Source organism: Monodon monoceros, unplaced genomic scaffold (genome assembly GCF_005190385.1).
Source record: "Monodon monoceros isolate NGI ecotype Baffin Bay Population unplaced genomic scaffold, NGI_Narwhal_1 Super_Scaffold_22, whole genome shotgun sequence".
Classification (NCBI taxonomy): Eukaryota; Metazoa; Chordata; class Mammalia; order Artiodactyla; family Monodontidae; genus Monodon; species Monodon monoceros.
In genome coordinates, this window is record NW_021703779.1 from 51,008,310 (window position 1) to 51,035,587 (window position 27,278).

At 40.4% G+C, this 27,278-nt stretch overlaps 1 protein-coding gene and 1 non-coding gene across 2 annotated transcripts in view; both read left to right on the forward strand.

Annotated features, from left to right (window-relative positions):
- Window positions 1-1,649: 1,649 nt before the first annotated feature.
- Window positions 1,650-27,278, forward strand: part of MTMR8 (myotubularin related protein 8) — a 223,348-nt gene continuing 197,719 nt past the window's right edge. Inside the window, exon 1 of the mRNA XM_029240183.1 lies at window positions 1,650-1,784. Within this exon, the coding sequence (XP_029096016.1) occupies window positions 1,650-1,784 (135 nt within the window). The remainder of the gene's footprint in view (window positions 1,785-27,278) is intronic.
- Window positions 2,142-2,305, forward strand: LOC114906630. The gene has a single exon (XR_003796455.1). It is a non-coding gene; the product is annotated as a U1 spliceosomal RNA (small nuclear RNA).

Below are 27,278 nucleotides of genomic sequence, written 5' to 3' on the forward strand. Positions count from 1 at the left end.
TTCTTCACTCAGACGGGACGGTGTTAAAGTAGCAACTGATTAGGGGTCTCTGGCTCACTCAGGCCTTGGGGAGGGTGGGGTATGGTATGTGCGGCCAGCCTGAGGTGGCAGAGGCTGGCGTCACGTTGCAACAGCCTGTGGCATGCCATGTGTTCTCCCGGGGAAGTTGTCCTTGGATCACGGGACCCTGGCAGTGGTGGGCTGCACAGGCTCCCAGGAGGGGAGGTGTGTATTGTGACCTGTGCTTGCACACAGGCTTCTTGGTGGCTGCAGCACAAACCTTAGCATTTCATTCTGTCTCTGGTGTCTGCACTGATAGCCTCAGCTCGTGCCCATCTCTGGAGCTCTTTTGGGCGGTGCTCTGAATCCCCTCTCCTCGTGCACCCTGAAACAATATTCTCTTGCCTCTTACTCAGTTCCAGACATTTTCCCAGACTTCCTCCTGGCTAGCTGTGGTGCACTAGCCCCCTTCAGGCTGTGTTCATGCAGCAAACCCCTGTCCTCTCCCTGGGATGTAACCTCCGAAGCCGGAGCCTCAGCTCCCAGCCTCCACCTGCCCCAGCAGTTTATCAGACAATTGTCTCAGGCTGGTGAGTGCTGGTCAGCACCAATCCTCTGTGCGAGAGTCTCTCCGCTTTGCCCTCTGCATCTTTATCGCTGCACTTTCTTCCATGGCTCCATAGCTTCCCTCCCGCCGAACCACTGTCTCCACCAGTGAAGGGGCTTCCTAGTGTGTGGAAACTTTTCCTCCTTCACAACTCCCTTCCAGAGGTGTAGGTTCTGTCCCTATTCTTTTGCCTCTGTTTTTTTCTTTTGCCCTACCCAGGTATGTGGGGAGTTTCTTGCCTTTTGGGAGGTCTGAGGTCTTCTGCCAGCTTTCAGTAGGTGTTCTGTAGGATTTGTTCCACATGTAGATGTATTTCTGATGTATTTGTGGGGAGGAAGTTGATCTCTAAGTCTTACTCCTCTGACATCTTGAAGGTCTCTGTTGTCCTTTAAAAGGGAATAAAGGGGTTGTGCATACAAGGAGAAATTGGGAACCCAACTTCTGCAATAGCTTCCTAGCTTGAGAAAGCCTCTCAATTTATATTTGGTGCCAGGAAGTGGTAACTGAGATATGACCTGGATGTGTGTAGGATGAAGCAGTAGTCCTTGGGGTGGGGCATAAGCAAATAACCCAAGTATCGTACCTGAGTTGGAACAAATTGGAGCTTAGCCCTTGAAGCCTTATGCCCTTTGTGTGCTAGCTGAGTGAGGAGGTGTAGCCTGTCCTTGAGGTTTGCTTCCTCAGTGGGGGAGCATAACAAAAGTTCATCAACATATTGGAGTAAAGTAGAGCCATGGGTTAAATTCACATTGGCCAGGTCTTGTCTCGATATTTGTGAAAAATAAGTAGGGCTTTCCATGTAGTTCTGAGGCATAATGGTCCAAGTAAATTGACATCCCTCACACCTGAAGGCACACAGGTATTGGCAATCTGGATGGACAGGAATGGTGAAGAAAGTACTATATAAATCTATGATTGTAAAAAATTGTGTGTTTAAAGAGATTAAATTGAGAATGGTATGAGAGTTGGTGACTACAGGGTAACGTGGTATGAGTATATTGTTTATGGCTCAGAGATATTGAATAATATGACAAACTCGACCATGAGGCTTGAATATCACAAGGATTGTTGTGTTACAAGGACTGGTGCATGGGATTATGAGACCCTTCTGGAGGTGTACCTTGGCAGTGGGATGAATTCTTTCCAGGGCCTCAGGTCTGAGAGGGTATTGTCTGAGGTGAGGTGAAGATTTATTAGGGTCTATCTGTATCTTAATTGGTGGGACTGAATGAATGTATTCTGTGTCATTTGAAGAGGTAGACCTTAAGTTAGGAGGAACAGAATCTATCAAATCCTTATGACTGAGAATTGACAAGGTATGAGCAAGGAGGGGAATTTCAATATTAGTACTAGATTCAGAAGTAAATCTCAAGGGGTCAAGAATTTGTAAATGTATTTCCTCTTTTGGGTAAAAGGAAATATTAGCTTGTAATTTTTCCAGTAGGTCTTGGCCCAAAAGGTGTACAGGAGCAGAAGGAACAAGAAGGAACTGGGGTGAATTCCCTGAAAAGAGCCTATCTCAAAAGACAATGGGATACTTACCTGGCAGGGGAGATACCATGCTCATGACGGTGGTTTTCCAAGGGTGAGGCTCACTCATTGCACTGCAAGTGTGCTGACCCCTGCGATTTCCCCAAATGGGGGAAACTCGACTGCATAATTTGTGGTGGGGTGGGACTGCGTGCGTGCTCTCCCCTGAAAAAAAATGGGGACAATTTGCTTACCTTCATAACTGTGTTGGAAACTCCCACCATTTGTACCTTTTCTGTACTTCGAGGAACGGGGAGGCGTGAGGTTGGTGAGGTTCAAGACAAAGTTGCTCCTGTGGTCAGAAGAGCAGTAATAGCTTCAGCTCCTATAAAATGGTCCAGTTCTCCCAACGGTGTTAGTGGGAATAGTGGGAAGACCCCAACACTTTCTTCCAGAGCATCCCTATTTGTGATGGTCAAAAAAAAGGAGGTGCTTCTCAAATTTCTCAGAGAGTTCATAAAAGGGGCCAGGGTGAGGGGCTTTGGGATGCTGATAGGGCCCTCTTTTTAACTTTGGGTGCTTCTTCCACTGGTCGGGCTGGGGCCTTGATCTTGGTAGGGTCCATAAGAGGAATTGTGGTCTTTCTGTTGAGGTGGCCGCTGAGCAGCAGTGGCGAGTTGCTGCAGCTGCAAATTCATGATTTTAATGGTCTTGCGTTTTTCTGTATGTTTGATTGTTTTAGATAGCTAATTAGCCAAATTGACCACATCAGGAGTGGCCATTATTTCCCAATTTAATTGTACCTGTTTCACCAGCAGTCTGAGTTCCTCATCAAATCCCCCAACAAAGATTGAATTAAAGAGGGTTTGAGTATTGTTTGCCCCAGCAGGTATTCTGGAGTTTTCCCCAGAATACTGTCTATAGGCATGAGTAATAATCGTGAACAGTTTCATCAGGTCGTTGTGTAGTAGACTGAATTTTTCCCCACGCAGTGGTACAGGGAAAAGCCTGAGAAGTTGCTTCATGAAAGGCTCGAGCTACCTGAGAAGCTGGTGCCACTGCATCAATGTCGTTTCTATGGATATCTTCCTATGAAGCCAGTTGGCAGTAGTTTGCCAATGTCTGACTTGGCTTTCTCCAATTAAGATGTGGGTTAGTTGATACAAGTCAGAGAAGCCTGGATCATAGGTTCATATCGCAAAGTTAAATTCTTCCACAAACCAGGGGGGTGGTCCTCAGTGACCTTGGGAAATTCCTGAGCTATGGCCTGTAATTCTGCAGGTAACCAAACCCTATAGTCTGCCAGATAACAGGTGCCAGCAGGGTTCTTTTTTGTCGCCTCTGGTATACCATTGCCATTTACCTAGGTAAGCACAGGAGGCAGCCCCATACTTTTTGTATATGTACCCAGCAGGAGTCCCAGATGGGTGAGAATCTTCCCCCATAGCAGTCTGAGACTGTGACCGTCCCATTATTATGCACTCACCAAAAGGAAGTAAGTCCTTAAGTGATCAGTTGATTAAACAAAAGACACCCAGAATAAAGGCCTCAACCTCAACCAAAGAATGAGGTTCTGGACCGAAAGGACTTACTGCCCAGGCCTGGGGCCACAAGGGAGGCAGTAAAGCACGAGAGACTCATACAGGTACCTTGCTCAAACACATGGCAGCTTCGGAGCTGGGCATATCACTTCAGATCCCACTTCTGACACTAATAATGTCAGCTGAAATGACCACGGTCTGTAAAAAGGCAAAAAGCAGTTTATTTGGGGTCTTAGAACTGCAATTCAGGAATCATAGATTCTGGAGGATACCAGAATAGTGTCTCACTAGAGGAGAATAGCAGGGATTTATATAGGAAAAGAGGGAAGTTAATGTAGGTTTACACAAGTTGTTTACCAAGAATTTGGATTGAAGGTCAAAATTATTCTATATAATATGTTTGGGTTATGGAATGCATCTCATTTGTTACTAAAGAAAGGTATGTTTTCTTAGGCCAAATAAAGTCCAGTTCTCAACATTATTCTTTCCTTTTAGCAACTCAGCAACTATATAGCAGTTTCAATTTGGAGTGTTAAGCAAAAGTCCAGCATGGGCAGTAAACATGGAGGTGCTCAGGTCATGTCTCAGTCATTCCTGACAGTTATTTTCGTACTAGAAAAGTCTTCTCCCTATTTGTTAACTTAAGATTATGATGATGCTTGATGGGCAAAGCAGGAACTCCAAGCAAGATCCCTGGTAGGATCCAGCCTTGCTTTTTTCTGGGTCCCTTCCTTTCCAGGTCATATCATTTGCACCAGGTTCCCTGGCATGGTAGAGGAAGGTGACCTCACAAAGCAAAGGGGCTTCTGCTATTCATACAACCTCTTCTCCCAACCCACCTAACCCTGGGCCACCGTACTTGTCCAGTTAATAATGAGTTTATCTGAATTCTTCCTTTTTTGACCTTTTCACCTGGGGAAGAAGGGGAGGCAGAACTGCCCTTGTACTTGAGTGTTAAAATATTAAAAAAATTAAAACCCCCGTATTGGGGGATTCAAGCTACAAAACTGGGCTAGTTGTATGGTAAGGGAGAAGATACCATTATCCCACCCACATCAAAATAATAGAAGCAGCTAATACATTGAGTATTTAACTATATGGCAGGCACTGTGCTAAACAACCCATAAGGGAGGTAGTATTAATACACCCATGTCACAGATGAGGAAACTGGGACCATTAGAGGTGAAGTGACTTGTCTAATAAAGATAGGAGTGTTAAGTTTTAGACTGATGTGGAGATGGGGTTAGTGCTCAAGAAAACTTTAACTGGCATCATGTTCAGACCCCTTTTGTACTTCATGGATGGGATTGTAAGTCTTGAAAATAAATAAAAATTCCAAATGAAGACTTAGTTCTTTAAATAACATTGGCATTTCTTTTGGTGCCTGGCAGGGCTGTGAGTGCCAGTAGGTGATATCTTGCCAGAAGTCTACTATTTTTACTTTATTATAAGTTCTGGGAAGAATTAGGGTTGAACTAATGACAAGGACTTAGAATTGCCCCTCTCTTATTTATTCATCATTTCCACAAAAGGGAAATGCATCTGTCTTGTTCATTTCAGGACAAAGAGATAACCATGAGCTTGTCAGTCATTAGTTCTGCATGTCAAGTGCAAAAGTGACTTTTATTTTCGGCTCTTTCTTGAGTCTTTTTCTCTTCTTGGGAAGACTTTAAAAAAACTGTATTAAAGTATAACATACATAAAGTTCATAGATTATAAGCTTGTACTCCATGAATATTCACAAGCTGCACATACCCATGTAACCAGGACCGTGGTCCAAGATACAGAACATTACTAGGAATCCCCTCATTCCTCTTCTAGTCAATACCCCTCCCAAGGGTAACCACTACCCTGACTTCCAACAGAATAGTTTTGCCCTTTTTTGTACTTAACATAAATGGATTCATGCAGTATATGCTCTTTTGTATCTGGATTTATTTTGCTTGATACTATGTTTTAAAGATTCATCCATATTATTCCTTGCAATTGTAGATCATTCTTATTGCTGTATAATGTTCCTTGTTAGCATGCCACATGTGATGTATCCATTTTTCTGTTGATGGGAAATTTCCTGTTCTGACTGTTACAAGTAGAGCATTCTTTTGACAGCTATACACATGCATTTTTGTTGGGGTATATACATAGAAGTGAATTTCTGGATAGTAGGATATGCATTCACTCAGATAGAGTTGATACTACCAGTTTTGCACTCCCAACACCTATGTATAAGAGAGGCTTTGTCCTTTAAAGTTATAGCCTTAGAGTTTAATTATGAATTTTGTAGCACCTCAGGACTACCCAAAAGTTTAGTGACTCTCCTGTCTAAATCAGAAATTATCCTACCCCCATCACGTCTGTGTTATTTAGCACATAGAGTTATTAATTACCTTACATTCCTGGAATGGAACTTTATTAATTAGGATTTTTTTCAGTTAACATTTATTGAGTTTCAACTGGCTTAGAAATTTACTGTAGTGATTAAGAGTGTGTGCTTTGGATCCAGACTGTCTGAATTCAATCTCAACTCTGCTACTTAACTGTTTGATCTTGACAAGTATGTAACTTCTCTGTGCCTCAGTTTCTTCATCTGTCAAATGGTAATGATAACAATAGTACCTATCTCGCAGGGTTGTTATAAGGATTAAATGGGTTAATATTTGTAAAAGTGCTTAGAACAGTGCCTGGCACATTGTGAATGCTTAATTTAGCTACTGATTACTATCATCATCATCATTATTAATTGTTATTATTTACAGAACCCCACATTGGGAGTTGTTAATGATACATAGCTATCTTAGATATAGGAACTATCCTCTAGGATCTCTTAAGTAAGGTGATGAGATGTTAAGCATAAGATTCAAGAATGAAAGTGAGAACATTTAAGAGAGGGACAAATGAAATACTATTGGAGTTTAAAGACAAATAGGATCCAGTTCTAGATGAGTGTGAAGAGTATGAAATGAAGAAAGATTTATAGAAGGAGTGGCTTGTAAGCTGAGTCTGAATAATAGGATTTTACTCTTCAGAGATTGGGAAGGTGAGAGGGACTCCCTACCAAGGGAACTGCAAGAGCATAAGCTCAGAGGCTTAAGTTCAGAGGCAGGATTGAGAGGAATGAAGAAAGGAATTAAGTTGGAGAAATAGGTTTTGTAGATTGTAGAACGCCTTGAATGTTACAACGAGGAACTTGAACTTGGTTCTACAGGTAGCAACAACCTGCTTAAGCTTTGTAAGTCTAGAACATAAAATGCAAAAGTTAGAAAGGACCTTTAAAAATATTATCTAAATGAGGAATGGGAATGCAGTTTCTTTTTTGCATGATGGGAATGTTCTAAAATTATATTGTGGTGATGATGGTTTTACAATTCTGTAAATTCACTAAAAAATCAATGAATTGTACATGCAAAACAAGTGAATTTTATGGTATGTAAGTTCATTAAAGTTATGAATGAATGAACGAATGAATGAGTAAGATCATCTCATGATAGTCCAAGCCTCTTATTTCACAAATGCGAAAGCTGTGGCCCAGATTGCTGAAGTTTCTTGTCCAAGGTCAAACATTTAGCAAGTGTCAGAGCCAGCATTCTCTTTTTGTTGTTTAGTATGCATGACTGGTTCAGACTATGATATATTGTATGGAATTATCATCGAAACAAGAGCCAAAATAATTGGGAATGCTGGATGGGTATGCAATGATATTCTGGATAATAGTAGTAAGTAGTAACACTTTATAGTACCTTACTGTTTACAGAGTGCTTTTCAAGCCACCCTACCTGCTCTCAACGTAAAAATTTATATGAAGATATCGAAATATGGCAGAAGAGTAAGATGCAGAGATCACCTTCCTCCCCACAGATACATCAGAATTACATCAACACATGGAACAACTCCTACAGAACACCTACTGAACACTGGCAGAAGACCTCAGACCTCCCAAAAGGCAAGAAACTCCCCATGTACATGGGTAGGGCAAAAGAAAAAAGAATAAACAGAGACAAAAGAATAGGGATAGGACCTGCACCAGTGGGAGGAAGCTGTGAGGGAGGAAAGGTTTCTACACACTAGAAGCCCCTTTGCGGGCAGAGAATGCAGGTGGTGGAGGGGGGAGCTTCAGAGCCATGGAGGAGAGTGCAGCAACAGGGGTGCAGAGGGCAAAGAGGAGAGATGTCTGCAAAGAGGATCGGTGCCGACCAGCACTCACCAGCCCAAGACGCTTGTATGCTCACCTGCCAGGGTGGACAGGGCTGGGAGCTGAGGCTTGGGCCTCGGTCAGAGCACAGGGAGAGGACTGGGGTTGGTGGTGTGAACACAGCCTGCAGGGTGTTAGTGCACCACAGCTAGCCGGGAGGGAGTACGGGTAAAACCCTGGACCTGCTGAAGATGCAAAAGACTTTCTTCCCTCTTTGTTTCCTGGTGCGCAAGGACAGGGGATTAATAGCGCTGCTTAAAAGAGCTCCAGAGACGGGCGCGAGCCATGGCTAAAAGCGTGGACCCCAGAGACGTGCATGAGATGCTAAGGCTGCTGCTGCTGCCATCAGGAAGCCTGTGTGCGAACACAGGTCACTATCCACAACCCCCATCCGGGGAGCCTGTGCAGCCCGCCACTGACAGGGTCCCAGGATCCAGGGACAATTTCCACGGGGGATTGCACTGCGTGCCTCAGGCTACTGCAACGTCACACTGGCCTCTGCCGCCAGAGGCCTGCCCCACACTCCGTGCCCCTCCCTCCCTCCAGCCTGAGTGAGCCACAGTACCCGAAGCAGCTGCTCCTTTAACGCCGTCCTGTCTGAGCGAAGAACAGATGCCCTCCGGAGACCTACACGCAGAGATGGGGCCAAATCCAACGCTGAGTCCCTGGGAGCTGTGAGAACAAAGAAGAGAAAGGGAAATCTCTCCCATCGGCCTCAGAAGCAGCAGATTAAAGCTCCACAATCAACTTGATGTACTCTGCATCTGTAGAATACATGAATAGACAATGAATCATCCCAAATTGAGCAGGTGGACTTTGGGAGCAAGATTTATGATTTTTTCTCCTTTTCCTCTTTTTGTGAGTTTGAATGTGTATGCTTCTGTGGGAGATTTTGTCTGTGTAGCTTTGCTTCCACCATTTGTCGTAGGGTTCTATCTGTCCGTTTTTTTTTAATAATTATTTTTTTATTTTAATAACTTTATTTTATTTTACTTTATATTCTTTCTTCCTTTCTTTCCTTCCTTCCCTCCTTAAGACAACAAATCATCCCAAATTGAGGAGGTGGAATTTGAGAGCTAGATTTATTATTTTTTCCCCATTTCCTCTTTTTGTGAGTGTGTATGTGTATGGTTCTGAATGAGATTTTGTCTGTATAGCTTTGCTTCCACCATTTGTCCTAGGGTTCTATCCATCCGTGTTTTTGTTTTTTTAGTGTTTTTTCTTTATAATTATTTTTTGTTTTAATAAATTTATTATATTTTATCTTATTTTATTTTACTTTATCTTCTTTCTTTCTTTTTTCCTTCTTTCCCTCCTTCCTTCCTTCCTTCCTCCCCCCCCCCTCCCTCCCTCCCTCCCTCCCTTCTTCCTTCTGTCTTTCTTTCTTTCTTTCTTCTTCTATAATTCTTTCATTTAATTTTTCTTCCTTTAATTCTGACCGTGAGGATGAAAGTCTTTTGGTGCTGCAGCCATGAGTCAGTGATGTGCCTCTGAGTTGGGAGAGCCAACCTCAGGACACTGGTCCACAAGAGACCTCCCAGCTACACATAATATCAAGCGGCGAAAATCTCTGAGAGAGTTCCATCTCAATACCAGCACCCAGCTTCACTCAATGACCAGCAAGCTACCGTGCTGGACACCCTTTTCCAAACAACTATCAAGGCAGGAACACAACCCCACCCATTAGCAGAGAGGCTACCTAAAATCATAGTAAGTCCACAGACACCCCAAAACACACCAGCAGATGAGGACTGGCCCAGCAGAAAGACAGGATCAAGACTCATCCACCAGAACCCAGGCACTAGTCCCCTCCACCAGGAAGCCTACACAACCCACTGAACCAACCTTAGCCACTGGGGACAGACACCAAAAACAATGGGAACTATGAACCTGCAGGTGGCAAAAAGGTGACCCCAAACACACTAAGATAAGCAAAACGAAAAGACAGAAAAACACACAGCAGATGAAGGAGCAAGATAACAACCCACCAGACCTAACAAATGAAGAGGAAATAGGCAGTCTACCTGAAAAATAATTCAGAATAATGATAGTAAAGATGATCCAACATCTTGGAAATAGAATAGACAAAATGCAAGAAACTGTTAACAAGGACTAGGAAGAACTAAAGATGAAACAAAGAATGATGAACAACACAATAAATGAAATTAAAAATACTCTACATGGGATCAATAGCAGAATAACTGAGGCAGAGGAACGGATAAGTTACCTGGAAGATAAAAGAGTGGAAATAACTACTGCAGAGCAAAATAAAGAAAAAAGAATGAAAAGAACTGAGGACAGTCTCAGAGACCTCTGGGGCAACATTAAACGCACCAACATTCAAATTATAGGGGTTCCAGAAGAAGAAGAGAAAAAGAAAGGGACTGAGAAAATATTTCAAGAAATTTTAGTTGAAAACTTCCCTAATATGGGAAAGGAAATAGTTATTCAAGTCTAGGAAGCACAGAGAGTCCCAGACAGGATAAATCCAAGGAGAAATATGCTGACACATATTAGTCAAACTGTCAAAAATTAAATACAAAGAAAACATATTAAAAGCAGCAAGGGAAAAAAAAATATCACACAAGGGAATCCCTATAAGGTTAATAGCTGATCTTTCAGCAGAAACTCTGCAAGCCAGAAGGGAGTGGCAGGACATATTTAAAGTGATGAAGGAGAAAATCCTGCAACCAAGATTACCCAGCAAGGATCTCATTCAGATTTAATGGAGAAATTAAAATCTTTCCAAACAAGCAATAGTTGAGAGAGTTCAGCACCATCAAACCAGCTTTACAAGAAATGCTAAGGGAACGTCTCTAGGCAAGATAAACAAGAGAAGGAAAAGACCTACAATAACGAACACAAAACAATTAAGAAAATCGGAAAGGGAACATACATATCGATAATTACCTTAAATGTAATGGACTAAATACTCCCACCAAAAGACACAGATTGGCTGAATGGATACAAAAACAAGACCCAGATATATGCTGTCTATAAGAGACCACTTCAGACCTAGAGACACATACAGACTGAAAGGTAGGGGATGGAAAAATATATTCCATGCAAATGGAAACCAAAAGAAAGTTGGAGTAGCAATTCTCATATCAGAGAAAATAGACTTTACAGTAAAGAGTATTACAAAAGACAAAGAAGGACAGTGCATAATGATCAAGGGATCGATCCAAGAAGAAGATATAACAATTGTAAATATTTATGCACCCAACATAGGAGCACCTCAATACATAAGGCAAATACTCCCAGCCATAAAAGGGGAAATTGACAGTAACACATCATAATACAGGATTATAATACCCCACTTTCATCAATGGACAGATCATCCAAAATGAAAATAAATAAGGAAACACAAGCTTTAAATGATACATTAAACAAGATGGACTTAACTGATATTTATAGGACATTCCATCCAAAACAACAGAATAGAAATTTTTCTCAAGTGCTCATTGAACATTCTCCAGGATAGATCATATCTTGGGTCACAAATATAGCCTTGGTAAATTTAATAAAATTGAAATTGTATCGAGTATCTTTTGCAACCACAACGCTATGAGACTAGATATCAGTTACAGGAAAAGATCTGTAAAAAATACAAACACATGGAGCCTAAACAATACAGTACTCAATAACGAAGTGATTACTGAAGAAATCAAAGAGGAAATCAAAAAATACCTAGAAACAAATGACAATGGAGACACGACGTCCAAATACCTATGGGATGCAGCAAAAGCAGTTCTAAGAGGGAAGTTTATGGCAATACAATCCTACTTTAAGAAACAGGAAACATCTCGAAAAATAGCCCAGCCTTGCACCTAAAGCAATTAGAGAAAGAAGAACAAAAAAACCCCCAAAGTTAGCAGAAGGAAAGAAATCATAAAAATCAGATCAGAAATAAAGGAAAAACAAATGAAGGAAATGATAGCAAAGATCAATAAAACTAAAAGCGGGTTCTTTTAGATGATAAACAAAATTGATAAACCATTAGCCAGACTCATCAAGAAAAAAAGGGAGAAGATCAAATCAATAGAAATAGAAATGAAAAATGAGAAGTAACAACCGACACTGCAGAAATACAAAAGATCATAAGAGATAACTACAAGCAACTCTATGCCAATAAAATGGACAACCTGGAAGAAATGGACAAATTCTTAGAAATGCACAACAAGCCAAGACTGAAAGAGGAAGAAATAGAAAATATGAACAGACCAATCACAAGCACTGGAATTGAAACTGTGATTAAAAATCTTCAAACAAAAAAAGGCCCAGCACCAGATGGCTTCACAGGCGAATTCTATCAAACATTTAGAGAAGAGTTAACAACTGTCCTTCCCAAAATCTTTCAAAATATAGCAGAGGGAGGTACACTCCCAAACTCATTCTACAAGGCCACAATGACCTTGATACTAAAACCAGACAAGGATGTCACAAAGAAAGAAATCTATAGGCCAATATCACTGATGAACACAGATCCAAAAATCCTCAACAAAATACTAGCAAACAGAATCCAACAGCACATTAAAAGGATCATACACCATGATCAACTGGGGTTTATTCCAGGAATGCAAGGATTCTTCAATATACGCAAATATATCAATGTGATACAACATATTAACCAATTGAAGGAGAAAAACATATGATCATCTCAATAGATGCAGAGAAAGCTTTTGACAAAATTCAACACCCATTTATGATAAAAACCCTGCAGAAAGTAGGCATAGAGGGAACTTTCCTCAACATAATAAAGACCATATATGAGAAACCCACAGCCAGCATTATCCTCAATGGTGAAAAACTGAAAGCCATTCCACTAAGATCAGGAACAAGGCAAGGTAGCCCACTCTCAGCACTCTTATTCAAAACGATTTGGAAGTTTTACCCAGAGCAATCAGAGAAGAAAAGTAAATAAAAGAATCTAAATCAGAAAAAAAGAAGTAAAGCTCTCACTGCTTGCAGATGACATGATACTATACATAGAGAATCCTAAAGAGTCTAACAGAAAACTAGTAGAGTGAATCAATGAATTTGGTAAAGTAGCAAGATACAAAATTAATGCACAGAAATCTCTGGCATTCCTATACACTAATGATGAAAAATCTGAAAATGAAATTAAGAAAACACTCCCGTTTACCACTGCAACAAAAAGAATAAAATATCTAGGAATAAACCTACCTAAGGAGACAAAAGACCTGTATGCAGAAAATTATAAGACACTGATGAAAGAAATTAAAGATGATACAAATAGATGAAGAGATATACCGTATTCTTGGATTGGAAGAATCACCATTGTGAAAATGACTCTACTACCCAAAGCAATCTACAGATATTATGCAATCCCTATCAAACTACCAGTGGCATTATTCACAGCACTAGAACAAAAAATTTCACAATTTGTATGGGAACACAAAAGACCACGAATAGCCAAAGCAATCTTGAGAACGAAAAATGGAGCTGGAGGAATCAGGCCCCCTGAGTTCAGACTGTACTACAAATCTATAGAAATCAAGACAGTATGGTACTGGCACAAAAACAGAAAGATAGATCAATGGAACAGGATAGAAAGTCCAGAGATAAACACATGCACATATGGTCACCTTATTTTCGATAAAGGGGCAGGAACATACAGTGGAGAAAGGACAGCCTCTTCTATAAGTGGTGCTGGGAAAACTGGACAGGTACATGTAAAAGTATGAGATCAGATCACTCCCTAACACCATACATAAAAATAAGCTCAAAATGGATTAAAGACCTAAATGTAAGTCCAGAAACTATCAAAGTATTAGAGGAAAACATAGGGAGAAGACACTATGACATAAATCACAGCAAAATTCTATTTGACCCAGCTCCTAGAGAAATGGAAATAAAAACAAAAATGAACAAATGGGTCCTAATGAAACTTCAAAGCTTTTGCAAAGCAAAGGAAACCATAAACAACACGAAAAGACAACCCTCAGAATGGGAGAAAATATTTCCAAATGAAGCAACTGACAAAGGATTAATCTCCAAAATTTATAAGCAGCTCATGCAGCTCAATAACAAAAAAAACAAACAACCCAATTCGAAAGTGGGCAGACGACCTAAATAGACATTTCTCCAAGGAAGATATACAGACTGCCAACAAAAATATGAATGAATGCTCAACATCATTAATCATTAGAGAAATGCAAATCAAAACTACAATGAGATATCATCTCACACCAGTCAGAATGGCCATAATCAAAATATGTAGAAACAATAAATGCTGGCGAGGGTGTGGAGAAACGAGAACACTCTTGCACTGCTGGTGGGAATGTGACTTGGTACAGCCACTATGGAGAACAGTATGGAGGTTCCTTAAAAAAGTACAAATAGAATTACCATATGACCCAGCATTCCCACTACTTGGAATATACCCTGAGAAACCCATAATTCAAAAAGAGTCATGTACCAAAATGTTCATTGCAGCTCTATTTACAATAGCCAGGAGATGCAAACAACCTAAGTGTCCATCATCAGATGAATGGATAAAGAAGATGAGGCACATATATACAATGGAACATTACTCAGCCATAAAAAGAAATGAAATTGAGCTATTTGTAATGAGGTGGATAGACCTAGAGTCTGTCATACAGAGTGAAATAAGTCAGAAAGAGAGAGACAAATGCCGTATGCTAACACATATATATGGAATTTAAGGGAAAAAAATGTCATGAAGAACCTAGGGGTAAGACAGGAATAAAGACACAGACCTAGAGAATGCACTTAAAGATATGGGGAGGGTGAAGGATAAGATGTGACAAGGCGAGAGAGAGGCATGGACATATATACACTGTGAAACATAAGGTAGATAGCTAGTGGGAAGCAGCCGCATAGCACAGGGAGATCAGCTTGGTGCTTTGTGACTGCCTGGAGGGGTGGGATAGGGAGGTTGGGAGGGAAGGAGATGCAAGAGGGAAGAGACATGGGAACATATGTATGTGTATAACTGATTCACTTTGTTATAAAGTAGAAACTAACATACCATTGTAAAGCAATTATACTCCAGTAAAGATGTAGAAAATCAAAAAGAAAAATTTGAAGGTGAAATCAAGAAAACACTCCCATTTACCCTTGCAACAAAAAGAATAAAATATCTAGGAATAAACCTACCTAAGGAGACAAAAGACCTGTAAGCAGAAAATTATACGACCCTGATGAAAGAAATTAAATATGATACAAAGATGGAGAGATATACCATGTTCTTGAATTGGAAGAATCAACATTGTGAAAATGACTCTATTACCCAAAGCAATCTACAGATTCAATGCAATCCCTATGAAGTTACCATTGGAATTTTTCACAGAACTAGAACAAAAATATTCACAATTTGTATTGAAACACAAAAGACCACGAATAGCCAAAGCAATCTTGAGAACGAAAAATGGAGCTGGAGGAATCAGGCTCACTGACTTCAGACTATACTACCAAGCTACATTAATCAAGACAGTATGGTACTGGCACAAAAACAGAAAGATACATCAGTAGAATAGGATAGAAAGCCCAGAGATAAACCCACAAACATATTGTCACCTTACCTTTGATAATGGAGGCAGGAATGTACAGTGCAGAAAGGAAAGCCTCTTCAATAAGTGGTGCTGGGTAAACTGTACAGGTACATGTAAAAGTATGAGATTAGGTCACTCTCTAACACCATACACAAAAGTAAGTTCGAAATGGATTAAAGACCTAAATGTAAGGCCACAAACTATCAAAGTCTTAGAGGAAAACTTAGGCAGAACACTCTATGACATAAATCACAGCAAGATTCTTTTTGACCCACCTCCTAGAGAAATGGAAATAAAAACAAAAATAAACAAATGGGACCTAATGAAACTTCAAAGCTTTTGCACAGCAAAGGAAACCATAAACAAGACCAAAAGACAACCCTCAGAATGAGAGAAAAGATTTGCAAATGAAGCAACTGACAAAGGATTAATCTCCAAAATTTACAAGCAGCTCATGCAGCTCAATAACAAAGAAAAACAAACAACCCAATCCAAAAATGGGCAGAAGACCTAAATAGACATTTCTCCAAAGAAGATATACAGACTGTCAACAAACACATGAAAGAATGCTCAAAATCATTAATCTTTAGAGAAATGCAAATCAAAACTACATTGAGATATCATCTCACCCCAGTCAGAATGGCATCATCAAAAAATTTAGAAACAATAAATGATGGAGAGGGTGTTGAGAAAAGGGAACACTCTTGCACTGCTGGTGGGAATGTGAATTGGTACAGCCACTATGGAGAACAGTATGGAGGTTCATAAAAAAACTACAAATAGAACTACCATATGACCCAGAAATCCCACTACTGGGCATATACCCTGAGAAAACCTTGACTCAAAAAGAGTCATGTACTAAAATACTCATTTCAGCTCTATTTACAATAGCCAGGAGATCGAAACAACAAAAGTGTCCATTATCGGATGTATGGATAAAGAAGATATGGCTCATATACACAATGGAATATTACTCAGCCATAGAAAGAAATGAAATTGAGCTATTTGTAATGAGGTGGATAGACCTAGAGTCTGTCATACAGAGTGAAGTAAGTCAGAAGGAGAAAGACAATACCGTATGCTAACACATATATATGGAATGTAAGAAAAAACAAATGTCATGAAGAACCTAGGGGTAAGACAGGAATAAAGACACAGACCTACTAGAGAATGGACTTGAGGATATGGGAAGGGCAAAGGGTAAGCTGTGACAAAGTGAGAGTGGCATGGACATATATACACTGCGAAACCTAAAATAGATAGCTAGTGGTAAGCAGCCGCATAGCACAGGGAGATCAGGTCGGTGCTTTGTGACCAGCTAGAGTGGTGGGATATGGAGGGTGGGAGGGAGGGAGATGCAAGAGGGAAGAGATATGGGAACATATGTATATGTGTAACTGATTCCCTTTGTTATTAACCAGAAACTAACACACCATCGGAAAGCAATTATACTCCAATTAAGGTAAAAAAATTTATATGAAGCTTTCCTAAAAGCAGATGATTTTTGGCTTGACTTCCAGGAAACTGAGAAATAAATTTAGTGTTCAATCATTTTAACTACATTAGCCCTTGTATTTAGCATTATTTCTTCCTCCTCCTTTTTCATGGCTTTGATTTTCTGTTCAGTTAGCCTAATTGTAGATTTATGTTTTATTATAAACCAACTCAAATTAATTTAGGGAAGAGGTAAGGTCAAAATCAATCAAGATGTAAGTGGGTAAAGTGTTTTTCATTAGCAAGGAAATGTGACTTCTTGAGACAACGTTTGTACTTCTCTTTCAGTTCTCAAAAACCTAAATCCAGTTGGCTTCGCTTTGATCCTTTCAGTCACGGAAGTAGTATCATGTAGTGGCGAAAAAACGTGGACAGAGCCAGGTTTGAATTCCAGATGTATTATTTCTTAACTCTGAGTTCTTGGGCAAATCACTCAAAAGATCTGTGTCTCAGTTTCCTCCTTTGTAAAATGGAGGTAATATTTACATCTTGGGACTATGATGAAGATTAAAATATTGTATGATAATGGACTGACACAAATTAAGTGTTCCATGACTATGTATTCCCTTCTTTTTCCATCAGAGCCAAACAGCAATGGTAGAGGCTTTAGTATATATATTAGTCGTCGAAAGTCTCAAAGATCAGCCCGTCTCAAAGAGGAGTATTTTCCTGAGCATCCTGAGTACCAAGGCTCTTGGTATTACAGTTCAAAGAGAAAGCCTACCAAGGAAGCCCTGGTAGCAGTGGTCTGACATTGTGGCCACTATTTTATAGGGATTGGAATTGTTTTCCTCACCACCAGAACTTCCTCCTTTGACATAACTTTATACTTGGGAAACCCCAATGAAGCTGTTACTGCTAGAAACCATTGGGATTTATTTTAGGGTTGTGTCTTTTAAAAGTCATTTTGTGGTTTTGTGGTGCAATATTTAAGTGCTTTAGAAAGAGTTTTTGATAATCTCCAAAGACATTTTCCTTGGTTGAGAAATGCATACTGGACAGGGAGTCAGGAGGCCTGAGCTGATACTTACATGCTGCATGACCTTAGGTTTTATTTTCCTTGTGGATAAAATAATAATATCTAACCTTTATTGAGCAATTACTAAGTGCCAGGCACTATTGTAAGTGCTTTACATAAATATTGCATATTTATATACTCATTTAAGACTCACAACAATAACTATCATTATCCTCACTTGAAAGATAAAGAAATCAAGACCCAGGAAGCTTAAGCAACTTGCTGAGAGTCAGAAAGCAGTCTGGACTCAAAAGCCTGTGCTCTTAACCCCTGCACTGTACCGCTTCAATAAAATCAGCAGATTGGATTATACCAGCACTTCTTAAACTTTGTTCCTGATGACCACTAGTCCCACAAGATAAGCTGTTTAAAAAAGAAAAAAAGTATTCTAAGGTAAAATATGTTGACACCACAAACACTGTGGAGATTGATAGTGAATTTTCACCTGTTAAGGTCTCTAAGAAACCCTATAAGAAAACTGCTTATAATGCAGTGTTTCCCTAACCTGACCACAGAACTCTGTGTGTATGTGCGTGTGTGTGCGTGTGCATGCACACACACCTATTAACATTCTGTATGCACACGCACCTATTAACATTCTGTGGAACTAGGGTTTATAGAACGTGCTTTGAGAAATGCTGGTGTTAATCTGGAAGATTCATTATCTTAAGTGCTTCCAGCACTTAATAATGATAGCTGTGTGGACTGTAAAATGCAGCATTCCTTTCTGAGTCTCAGATTTTCTTTAATTGGAGGGGTGCTGCAAATTACGGTGTGATGAGGTATAAATTCAAGGCTGGTCTGGGTTGCATTTTTAACACTTGCTTCAAATGACCTTGTACGTCTTGACACAAAAGACTTCATTTGCCCTCTACCTTTTCCTTTCCTCCTTCCTCAACTGTTACATATTTTCTCACTTATTACTTAAAAGAAGAGACTTAAATCAGAGATGCTTGTTATGAAAATAGGAGAAATCTTTTTTAATATGTGCAGGATGAAGCAATTGTTTTCATGATGAATACTCTTTGTTGTCAGAGGTGACGCCACATGGAGCAGGGCTTATGTGGAACACGGGCTGTCAGATATCACCACGCTGTTAGTCCTCGAGCCAGATGTCCTGTCTTTTATTTAATTATTTTTGCAGTGTTTCCAAGTTGTTACCAGTAATTGTGACAAATAAGGATGGTAAATGAATTCAGAGAACTATGAAGTGCACCTGATTTCCTCCCTTCCTCCCTTCCTGGAAGGGTAATGAAAAACAAAAAAACCAACATGGTTTATGGTCTACATCTTCTCTAAGAGCAAAGATCTTGTAAATGTCAGCATGTTCTGTTTACAGTCCAGGTGCGCAAAACTAACAAAGCAGTTGGGTGACCTTACTGGGAATTAGAGTCTCTATAGTACTTAGCGGTGGTCATCTTCTTCTCACCTCTTTTCTTTCTCGCTCCTTCTCTCTCTCTTTACTCTCCCTCTCCTCCCTTCTCTCTTCCTCTCTCCTTTTTCCCTTTTCTCCCCCCTCTATCCTTTCTCTCCCGTCACCCTACCCTCCCTCAGGTCTTTTTTTTTTTTTTTTTTTTTTACGGTACGCGGGTCTCTCACTGTTGTGGCCCCTCCCGTTGCAGAGCACAGGTTCCGGACGTGCAGGCTCAGCGGCCACGGCTCACAGGACTAGCCGCTTCACGGCATGTGGGATCTTCCCGGACCGGGGCATGAACCCGTGTCCCCTGCATCAGCAGGCGGACTTTCAACCACTGCGTCACCAGGGAAGCCCTACCCTCAGGTCTTTTAAGTCTCTTCCCCGCATCTCTCTTTTTCTTTCTCTCTTCCCCCTATACACATACTATAGGACACAGATTTCTGTGAGAAAAAAGCACACCAGGCAGAGATACCCTCTTACACACTGTCTTAGAACCAGAGGGATCTCTGGTGCCTATGAATAGAGAAAGGGGTGGGTCTGAGTTATCGCAGGTTTCCTAAAAGGTCCTACCTGCTAATACACACAGGTTCCCTGCAGTGTGAACCCCACAGGAAGTCCATATTAACAGTTTCAATATTAACAATTTCCCTCTCTCTGAGGCACTTGGTAACCTTCATACACGGACATTGTAGCCTTTTGGTAGATAGTGCCCTGGGCCTTAGCAGCAACTCCTTTTGAGTGGCCGATTTTCCCCTTTGTTGAATATTTCCTTCCATTCAAGGCTGCCTGTCCTGGGACAAGCTCGAGAGCGCTAAAGATGCTTTATAGTTTCAATTTCTACTCGTCACCCATTGCCATTATTTTCCTGAAGTGTGACTTATTTTCCTGAGTATGAGAGAGTGAGCCCTTATTCCAACTGGCACTGATGTCTTTTGTTAACCTAATCACAATATAGTTCCTTCTAGCAACAGCAAGACTACTTCCTTTTAACTTTCAATTAGCTGAAGCAATCACATGCTTTTACCAAACTATTCTCATCAATTTTAAATTGCCTCCTGCATTCAGATTAGCAAATGCCTACATACAGCTTCCTCATCAGGAAAGGAAATGGTATGCACTCATGTTTCTTTTGCAGCATTACTTTGCAGCATTTCTTATAAGCATTTTTTTTGTTACATCTTTATTGGAGTATAATTGCTTTACAATGGTGTGTTAGTTTCTGCGTTATAACAAAGTGAATCAGTTATACATATACATATGTTCCCAAATCTCTTCCCTCTTGCATCTCCCTCCCTCCCAACCTCCCTATCCCACCCCTCTAGGTGGTCACAAAGCACCGAGCTGTTCTCCCTGTGCTATGCGGCTGCTTCCCACTAGCTATCTATTTTACATTTGGTAGTGTATATATGTCCAAGCCACTCTTAGAGGAAAACATAGGCAGAACACTCTATGACATAAATCACAGCAAGATCCTTTTTGACCCACCTCCTAGAGAAATAGAAATAAAAAACAAAAATAAACAAATGGGACCTATAAGCATTTTTACCCCATACCTCATTCCTAACCTTCTTCTACTTGTTCTCTGCCTGAAGAGTGCTGTGGATTCTTTTTTTATTTTTTTTCTCTTCTTAGTCCATTTGGGCTTTTATAAAAACACCACAATTTGGTGGCTTATAAACAACAGAAATTTATTTCTCACAGTTATAGAGGCTAGAAGTGTAACATTAGGGTGCTAGCATGTTTGGGTTCTGGTAAAGTCCCTCTTCTGAGTTGCAAACTGCCAATGACTTCTCACCCTGTTCTTACATGGCAAAAGCAGGCAAGGAATCTCTCTGAAGCCTCTTTTATAAGGGTACTAATCTCACTACTCCTATTTATGAGAGCTCTGCCCTCATGACTTAATCACCTCCCAAAGGCCCCACCTCTGAATACCATCACATTTGGACATTAGGATTTCAACATATGAATTTGGAGTGTGGACACAAGCATTCAGACCAAAGCACCTTCCTTCTCCATTTGGGTTTTTGACCTTAAAGTATCTCTTAGGTTCTAATAGTTCTTTTTTCTTTATCTTATACTGGGCCTTCTGAGTTTGGTTTTTTGCATAACTCTACTCCTTCTCTGGCCTTGTCCTTCCACCCTTCTTCCCTCTCTAATTGGGCACTTCTTGCTATCTTTCCCTTCCTTCTTTTTCTCCAGTCAACCTTTAGCCACCTTCTATAACTGTACCTATAGCACTGGTGACTCTGTGCTGCAAATAAATGCCTTCCTGATTTTGAATGCATGCATCAGTAAGCAAAAGCTTTCAGCAAGCATCAGCGAGCAGTAGCTGGAAGCAAAATCTTAGTTCCCAGGCCGGGAGTCCTAACTGCCTGTTCTGTTTTTCCAGCACCACTTATTGAAGAGGCTGTCCTTTCTCCACTGTACATTCCTGCCACCTTTATCAAAGATACGGTGACCATGTGTGCGTGGGTTTATCTCTGGGCTTTCGATCCTGTTCCATTGATCTATCTTTCTGGTTTTGTGCCAGTACCATACTGTCTTGATTACTGTAGTTTTGTAGTATAGTCAGAAGTCAGGGAACCTGATTCCTCCAGCTCTGTTTTTCGTTCTCAAGATTGCATTGGTGATTCGAGGTCTTTTGTGTTTCCATACAAGTTGTGAAATTTTTTGTTCTAGTTCAGTGAAAAATGCCACTGGTAGTTTCATAGGGATTGCATTGAATCTGTACATTGCTTTGGATAGTAGAGTCATTTTCACAATGTTGATCCTTCCAATCCAAGAGCATGGTATATCTCTCCATCTATTTGTATCATTTTTAATTTCTTTAATCAGTGTCTTATAATTTTCTGCATACAGGTCTTTTGTTTCCTTAGGTAGGTTTATTCCTAGATATTTTATTCTTTTTGTTGCAGTGGTAAATGGGAGTGTTTTCTTGATTTCACCTTCAGATTTTGCATTATTAGTGTATAGGAATGCCAGAGATTTCTGTGCATTTATTTTGTACCCTTCTACCTTACCAAATTCATTGTTTATCTCTAGGAGTTTACTGGTAGCATCTTTAGGATTCTCTATGTATAGTATCATGTCATCTGCAAACAGTGACAGCTTTACTTCTTCTTTTCCGATTTGGATTCCTTTTATTTCTTTTTCTTCTCTGATGGCTGTGGCTAAAATTTCCAAAGCTATGTTGAATAAGAGTGGTGAGAGTGGGCGAACTTGTCTTGTTCCTGATCTTAGTGGAAATGCTTTTAGTTTTTCACCATTGAGGACGATGTTGGTTGTGGGTTTGTCATATATGGCCTTTATTATGTGGAGGATATTTCCCTCTATTCCTACTTTCTGCAGGGTTTTTATCATAAATGGGTGCTGAATTTCGTCAAAAGCTTTCTCTGTATCTATTGAGATAATCATATGTTTTTTCTCCTTCAGTTTGTTAATATGGTGTATCACGTTGATTGATTTGCGTATATTGAAGAATCCTTGCATTCCTGGAATCAACCCCACTTGATCATGGTGTATGATACTTTTAATGTGCTGTTGGATTCTGTTTGCTAGTATTTTGTTGAGGATCTTTGCATTTATGTTCATCAGTGATATTGGCCTGTAGTTTTCTTTCTTTGTGACATCCTTGTCTGGTTTTGGTATCAGGGTGATGGTGGCCTCGTAGAATGAGTTTGGGAGTCTTCCTCCCTCTGGTATATTTTGGAAGAGTTTGAGAAGGATAGGTGTTAGCTCTTCTCTAAATGTTTGACACAATTCACCTGTGAAGCCATCTGGACCTGGGCTTTTGTTTGTTGGAAGATTTTTAATCACTGTTTCATTTTCAGTGCTTGTGATTGGTCTGTTCATATTTTCTATTTCTTCCTGGTTCTTTCTTGGCAGTTTGTGCATTTCTAAGAATTTATCCATTATTTCCAGGTTGTCCATTTTATTGGCATAGAGTTGCTTGTAGTAATCTCTCATGATCTCTTGTATTTCTGCAGTGTCAGTTGTTACTTCTCCCTTTTCATTTCTAATTTTATAGATTTGAGTCTTCTCCCTTGTTTTCTTGATGAGTCTGGCTAATGGTTTATCAATTTTGTTTATCTTCTCAAAGAACCAGTTTTTATTGATGTTTGCTATCATTTCATTCATTTCTTTTTCATTTATTTCTAATCTGATCTTTATGATTTCTTTCCCTCTGCTAACTTTGGGGTTTTTTATGTTCTTCTTTCTCTAATTGCTTTAGGTGTAAGGTTAAGTTGTTTATTCAAGATGTTTCCTCTTTTTAAGGTAGGATTGTATTGCTATAAACTTCCCTCTTAGAAGTGCTTTTGCTGCATCCCATAGGTTTTGGGTCGTCGTGTCTCCAGTGTTATTTGTTTCTAGGTGTTTTTTGATTTCCTCTTTGATTTCTTCAGTGATGACTTCGTTATTGAGTACTGTATTGTTTAGCCTCCATGTGTTTGTATTTTTTACAGGTCTTTTCCTGTAATTGATATCTAGTCTCATAGTGTTGTGGTCGGAAAAGATAGTTTATATAAGTTCAATTTTCTTAAATTTAACAAGGCTTGATTTTTGACCCAAGATTTGTTCTATCCTGGAGAATGTTCCATGAGCACGTGAGAAAAATGTGTATTCTGTTGTTTTTGGATGGAATGTCCTATAAATATCTATTAAGTCCATCTTGTTTAATGTTTCATTTAAAGCTTGTGTTTCCTTATTTATATTCATTTTGGATGATCTGTCCATTGGTGAAAGTGGGGTGTTAACGTCCCCTACTATGAATGTGCTACTGTCGATTTCCCGTTTTATGGCTGTTAGTATTTGCCTTATGTATTGAGGTGCTCCTATGTTGGGTGCATAAAGATTTACAATTCTTATATCTTCTTTTTTGATCGATCCCTTCATCATTATGTAGTGTCCTTCTTTGTCTCTTCTAATAGTCTTTATTTTAAAGTCTATTTTGTCTGATATGAGAATTGTTACTCCAGCTTTCTCTTGGTTTCCATGTGCATGGAATTTCTTTTTCCATCCCCTTACTTTCAGTCTGTATATGTCTCTAAGTCTGAAACGGGTGTCTTGTAGACAGCATATATATAGGTCTTGTTTTTGTATACATTCAGCCAGTCTGTGTCTTTTGGTGGGAGCATTTTGTCCATTTACATTTAATGTAATTATCCATATGTATGTTCCTATTCCCATTTTCTTAATTGTTTTGGGTTCGTTATTGTAGGCATTTTCCTTCTCTTGTGTTTCCTGCCTAGAGAAGTTCCTTTTGCATTTGTTGTTAAGCTGGTTTGGTGGTGCTGAACTCTCTCAGCTTCTGCTTTTCTGTAAAGGTTTTAATTTCTCCATCAAATCTGAATGAGATCCTTGCTGGTAGAGTAATCTTGGTTGCAGGTTTTTCTCCTTCATCACGTTAAATATGTCCTGCCAGTTCCTTCTGGCTTGCAGAGTTTCTGCTGAAAGTTCAGTTGTTAACCTTATGGGGATTCCCTTGTGTGTTATTTGTTGTTTTTCCCTTGCTGCTTTTAATATGTTTTCTTTGTATTAAATTTTTGACAGTTTGATTAATATGTTTCTTGGGGTATTTCTCCTTGGTTTTATCCTGTATGGTACTCTCTGTGCTTCCTGGACTTGATTAACTATTTCCTTTCCCATATTACGGAAGTTTTCAACTATAATCTCTTCAAATATTTTCTCAGTCCCTTTCTTTTACTCTTCTTCTTCTGGAACCCATATAATTTGAATGATGGTGCATTTAATGTTGTCCCAGAGGTCTCTGAGACTGTCCTCAGTTCTTTTCATTCATTTTTCTTTATTCTGCTCTGCAGCAGTTATTTCCACTATTTTATCTTCCAGGTCACTTTTCCGTTCTTCTGCCTCAGTTATTCTGCTAGTGATCGCATCTAAAGAATGTTTAATTTCATTTATTGTGTTGTTCATCGTTGCTTGTTTCATCTTTAGTTCTTCTAGGTCCTTGTTAAATGTTTCTTGCATTTTGTATATTCTATTTCTGAGATTTTCGATCATCTTTACTATCATTATTCTGAATTCTTTTTCAGGTAGTCTCCCTATTTCCTCTTCCTTTTTTAGGTGTGGTGGGTTTTTATCTTGCTCCTTTATCTGCTATGTGTTTTTCTGTCTTCTCATTTTGCTTATCTTACTGTGTTTGGGGTCTCCTTTTTGCAGGCTGCAGGTTCGTAGTTCCCGTTGTTATTGGTGTCTGTCCCCAGTGGCTAAGTTTGGTTCAGGGGGTTGTGTAGGCTTCCTGGTGGAGGGGACTAGTGCCTATGTTCTGGTGGATGAGGCTGGATCTTATCTTTTTGGTCGTCAGGTCCACGTCTGGTGGTGTATTTTGTGGTGTTTGTGAACTTATTTTGATTTTAGGGAGCCTCTCTGTTAATGGGTGGTGTTGTGTTCCTGTTTTGCTAGTTGCTTGGCATAGGTTGTCCAGCACTGTGGCTTGCTGGTCGTTGAGTGAAGCTGGGTGCTGGTGTTGAGATGGAGATCTCTGGGAGATTTTCGATGTTTGATATTATGTGGAGCTGGGAAGTCTCTTATGGACCAGTGTCCTGAATTTGGCTCTCCTGCCTCAGAGGCAGAGCCCTGACTCCTGGCTGGAGCACCAAGAGTCTTTCATCTACACAGCTCAGAATAAAATGGAGAAAAAGTAGAAAGAAAGAAAGAAAGAAAGAAAGAAAGGAGGGAGGGAGGGTGGGAGGGAGTAAACAATGAAGGAAGGAAGGAGGGAAGGAAGGCAAGAAAGAAAGAAGATAAAATAAAATAAAGTAAAGTAATATAAATTAAAATAGTTATTAAAATAAAAAATAATTATTAAGAAAAAAAATTTTTTAAAAGTAAAAAAAGAATTGGACAGATAGAACCCTAGGACAAATGGTGTAAGCAAAGCTATACAGACAACATTTCACACAGAAGCATACACATTCACAAAACACGGAAAAGGGGAAAAAAATCATAAATCTTGCTCTCAAAGTCCACCTTCTCAATTTCGGATGATTCGTTGTCTATTCATATATTCCACAGATGCAGCGTACATCAAGCTGATTGTCGAGCTTTAATCCACTGCTTCTGAGGTTGCTGGGAGAGTTTTCCCTTTCTCTTCTTTGTTCTCAAGGCCCCTGGGTCTCAGCCTTGGATTTGTTCCCACCTCTGTGTGTAGGTCACCAGAGGGCGTCTGTTCTTCGCTCAGACAGTATGGGGTTAAAGGAGAAGCTGCTTCGGGGACTCTGGCTCACTCAGGCCTGGGGGAGGGATGGGTACGGAGTGTGGGGTGATCCTGCAGTGGCAGAGCCGGTGTGACATTGCACCAGCCTGAGGCGCGCCGTGCATTCTCCCACGGAAGTTTTCCCTGGATCCCAGGACCCTGGCAGTGGCGGGCTGCACAGGATCCCCGGAAGGGGGGTGTCGATAGTGACTGGTGCTCACACACAGGCTTCTTGTTGGTGACAGCAGCAGCCTTAGCATCTCATACCCGTCTCTGGGCTCTGCGCTTTTAACTGCTCGTGCCTGTCTCTGGAGCTCCTTTAAGGAGCACTCTTAATACCCTCTCCTGGCTAGCTGTAGTGCACTAACCCCCTGCAGTCTGTGTTCATGCAGCCAACACCAGTCCTCTCCCTGTGCTCTGAGGGAAGCCAGAACCTCAACTCCCAGCCCCGCCCACCCCGGTGGGTGAGCAGAGAAGCCTCTCGGGCTGGTGAGTGCTGGTCAGCACCAATCTTCTGTGTGGGAGTCTCTGCTTTGCCCTCTGCAACCCTGTTGCTGTGCTCTCCTCCGTGGCTCCAAAGCTTGCCCCTCTGCCACCCACAGTCTCCACCCGCGAAGGGGCTTCCTAGTGTGTGGAAACCTTTCCTCTTTCACAGCTCCCTCCCACTGGTGCAGGTCCCGTCCCTATCCTTTTGTCTCTGTTTATTCTTTTGCCCTACCCATGTACGTACGGACTTTCTTGCCTTTTGGGAGGTCTGAGGTCTTCTGCCAGCGTTCAATAGGTGTTCTGTA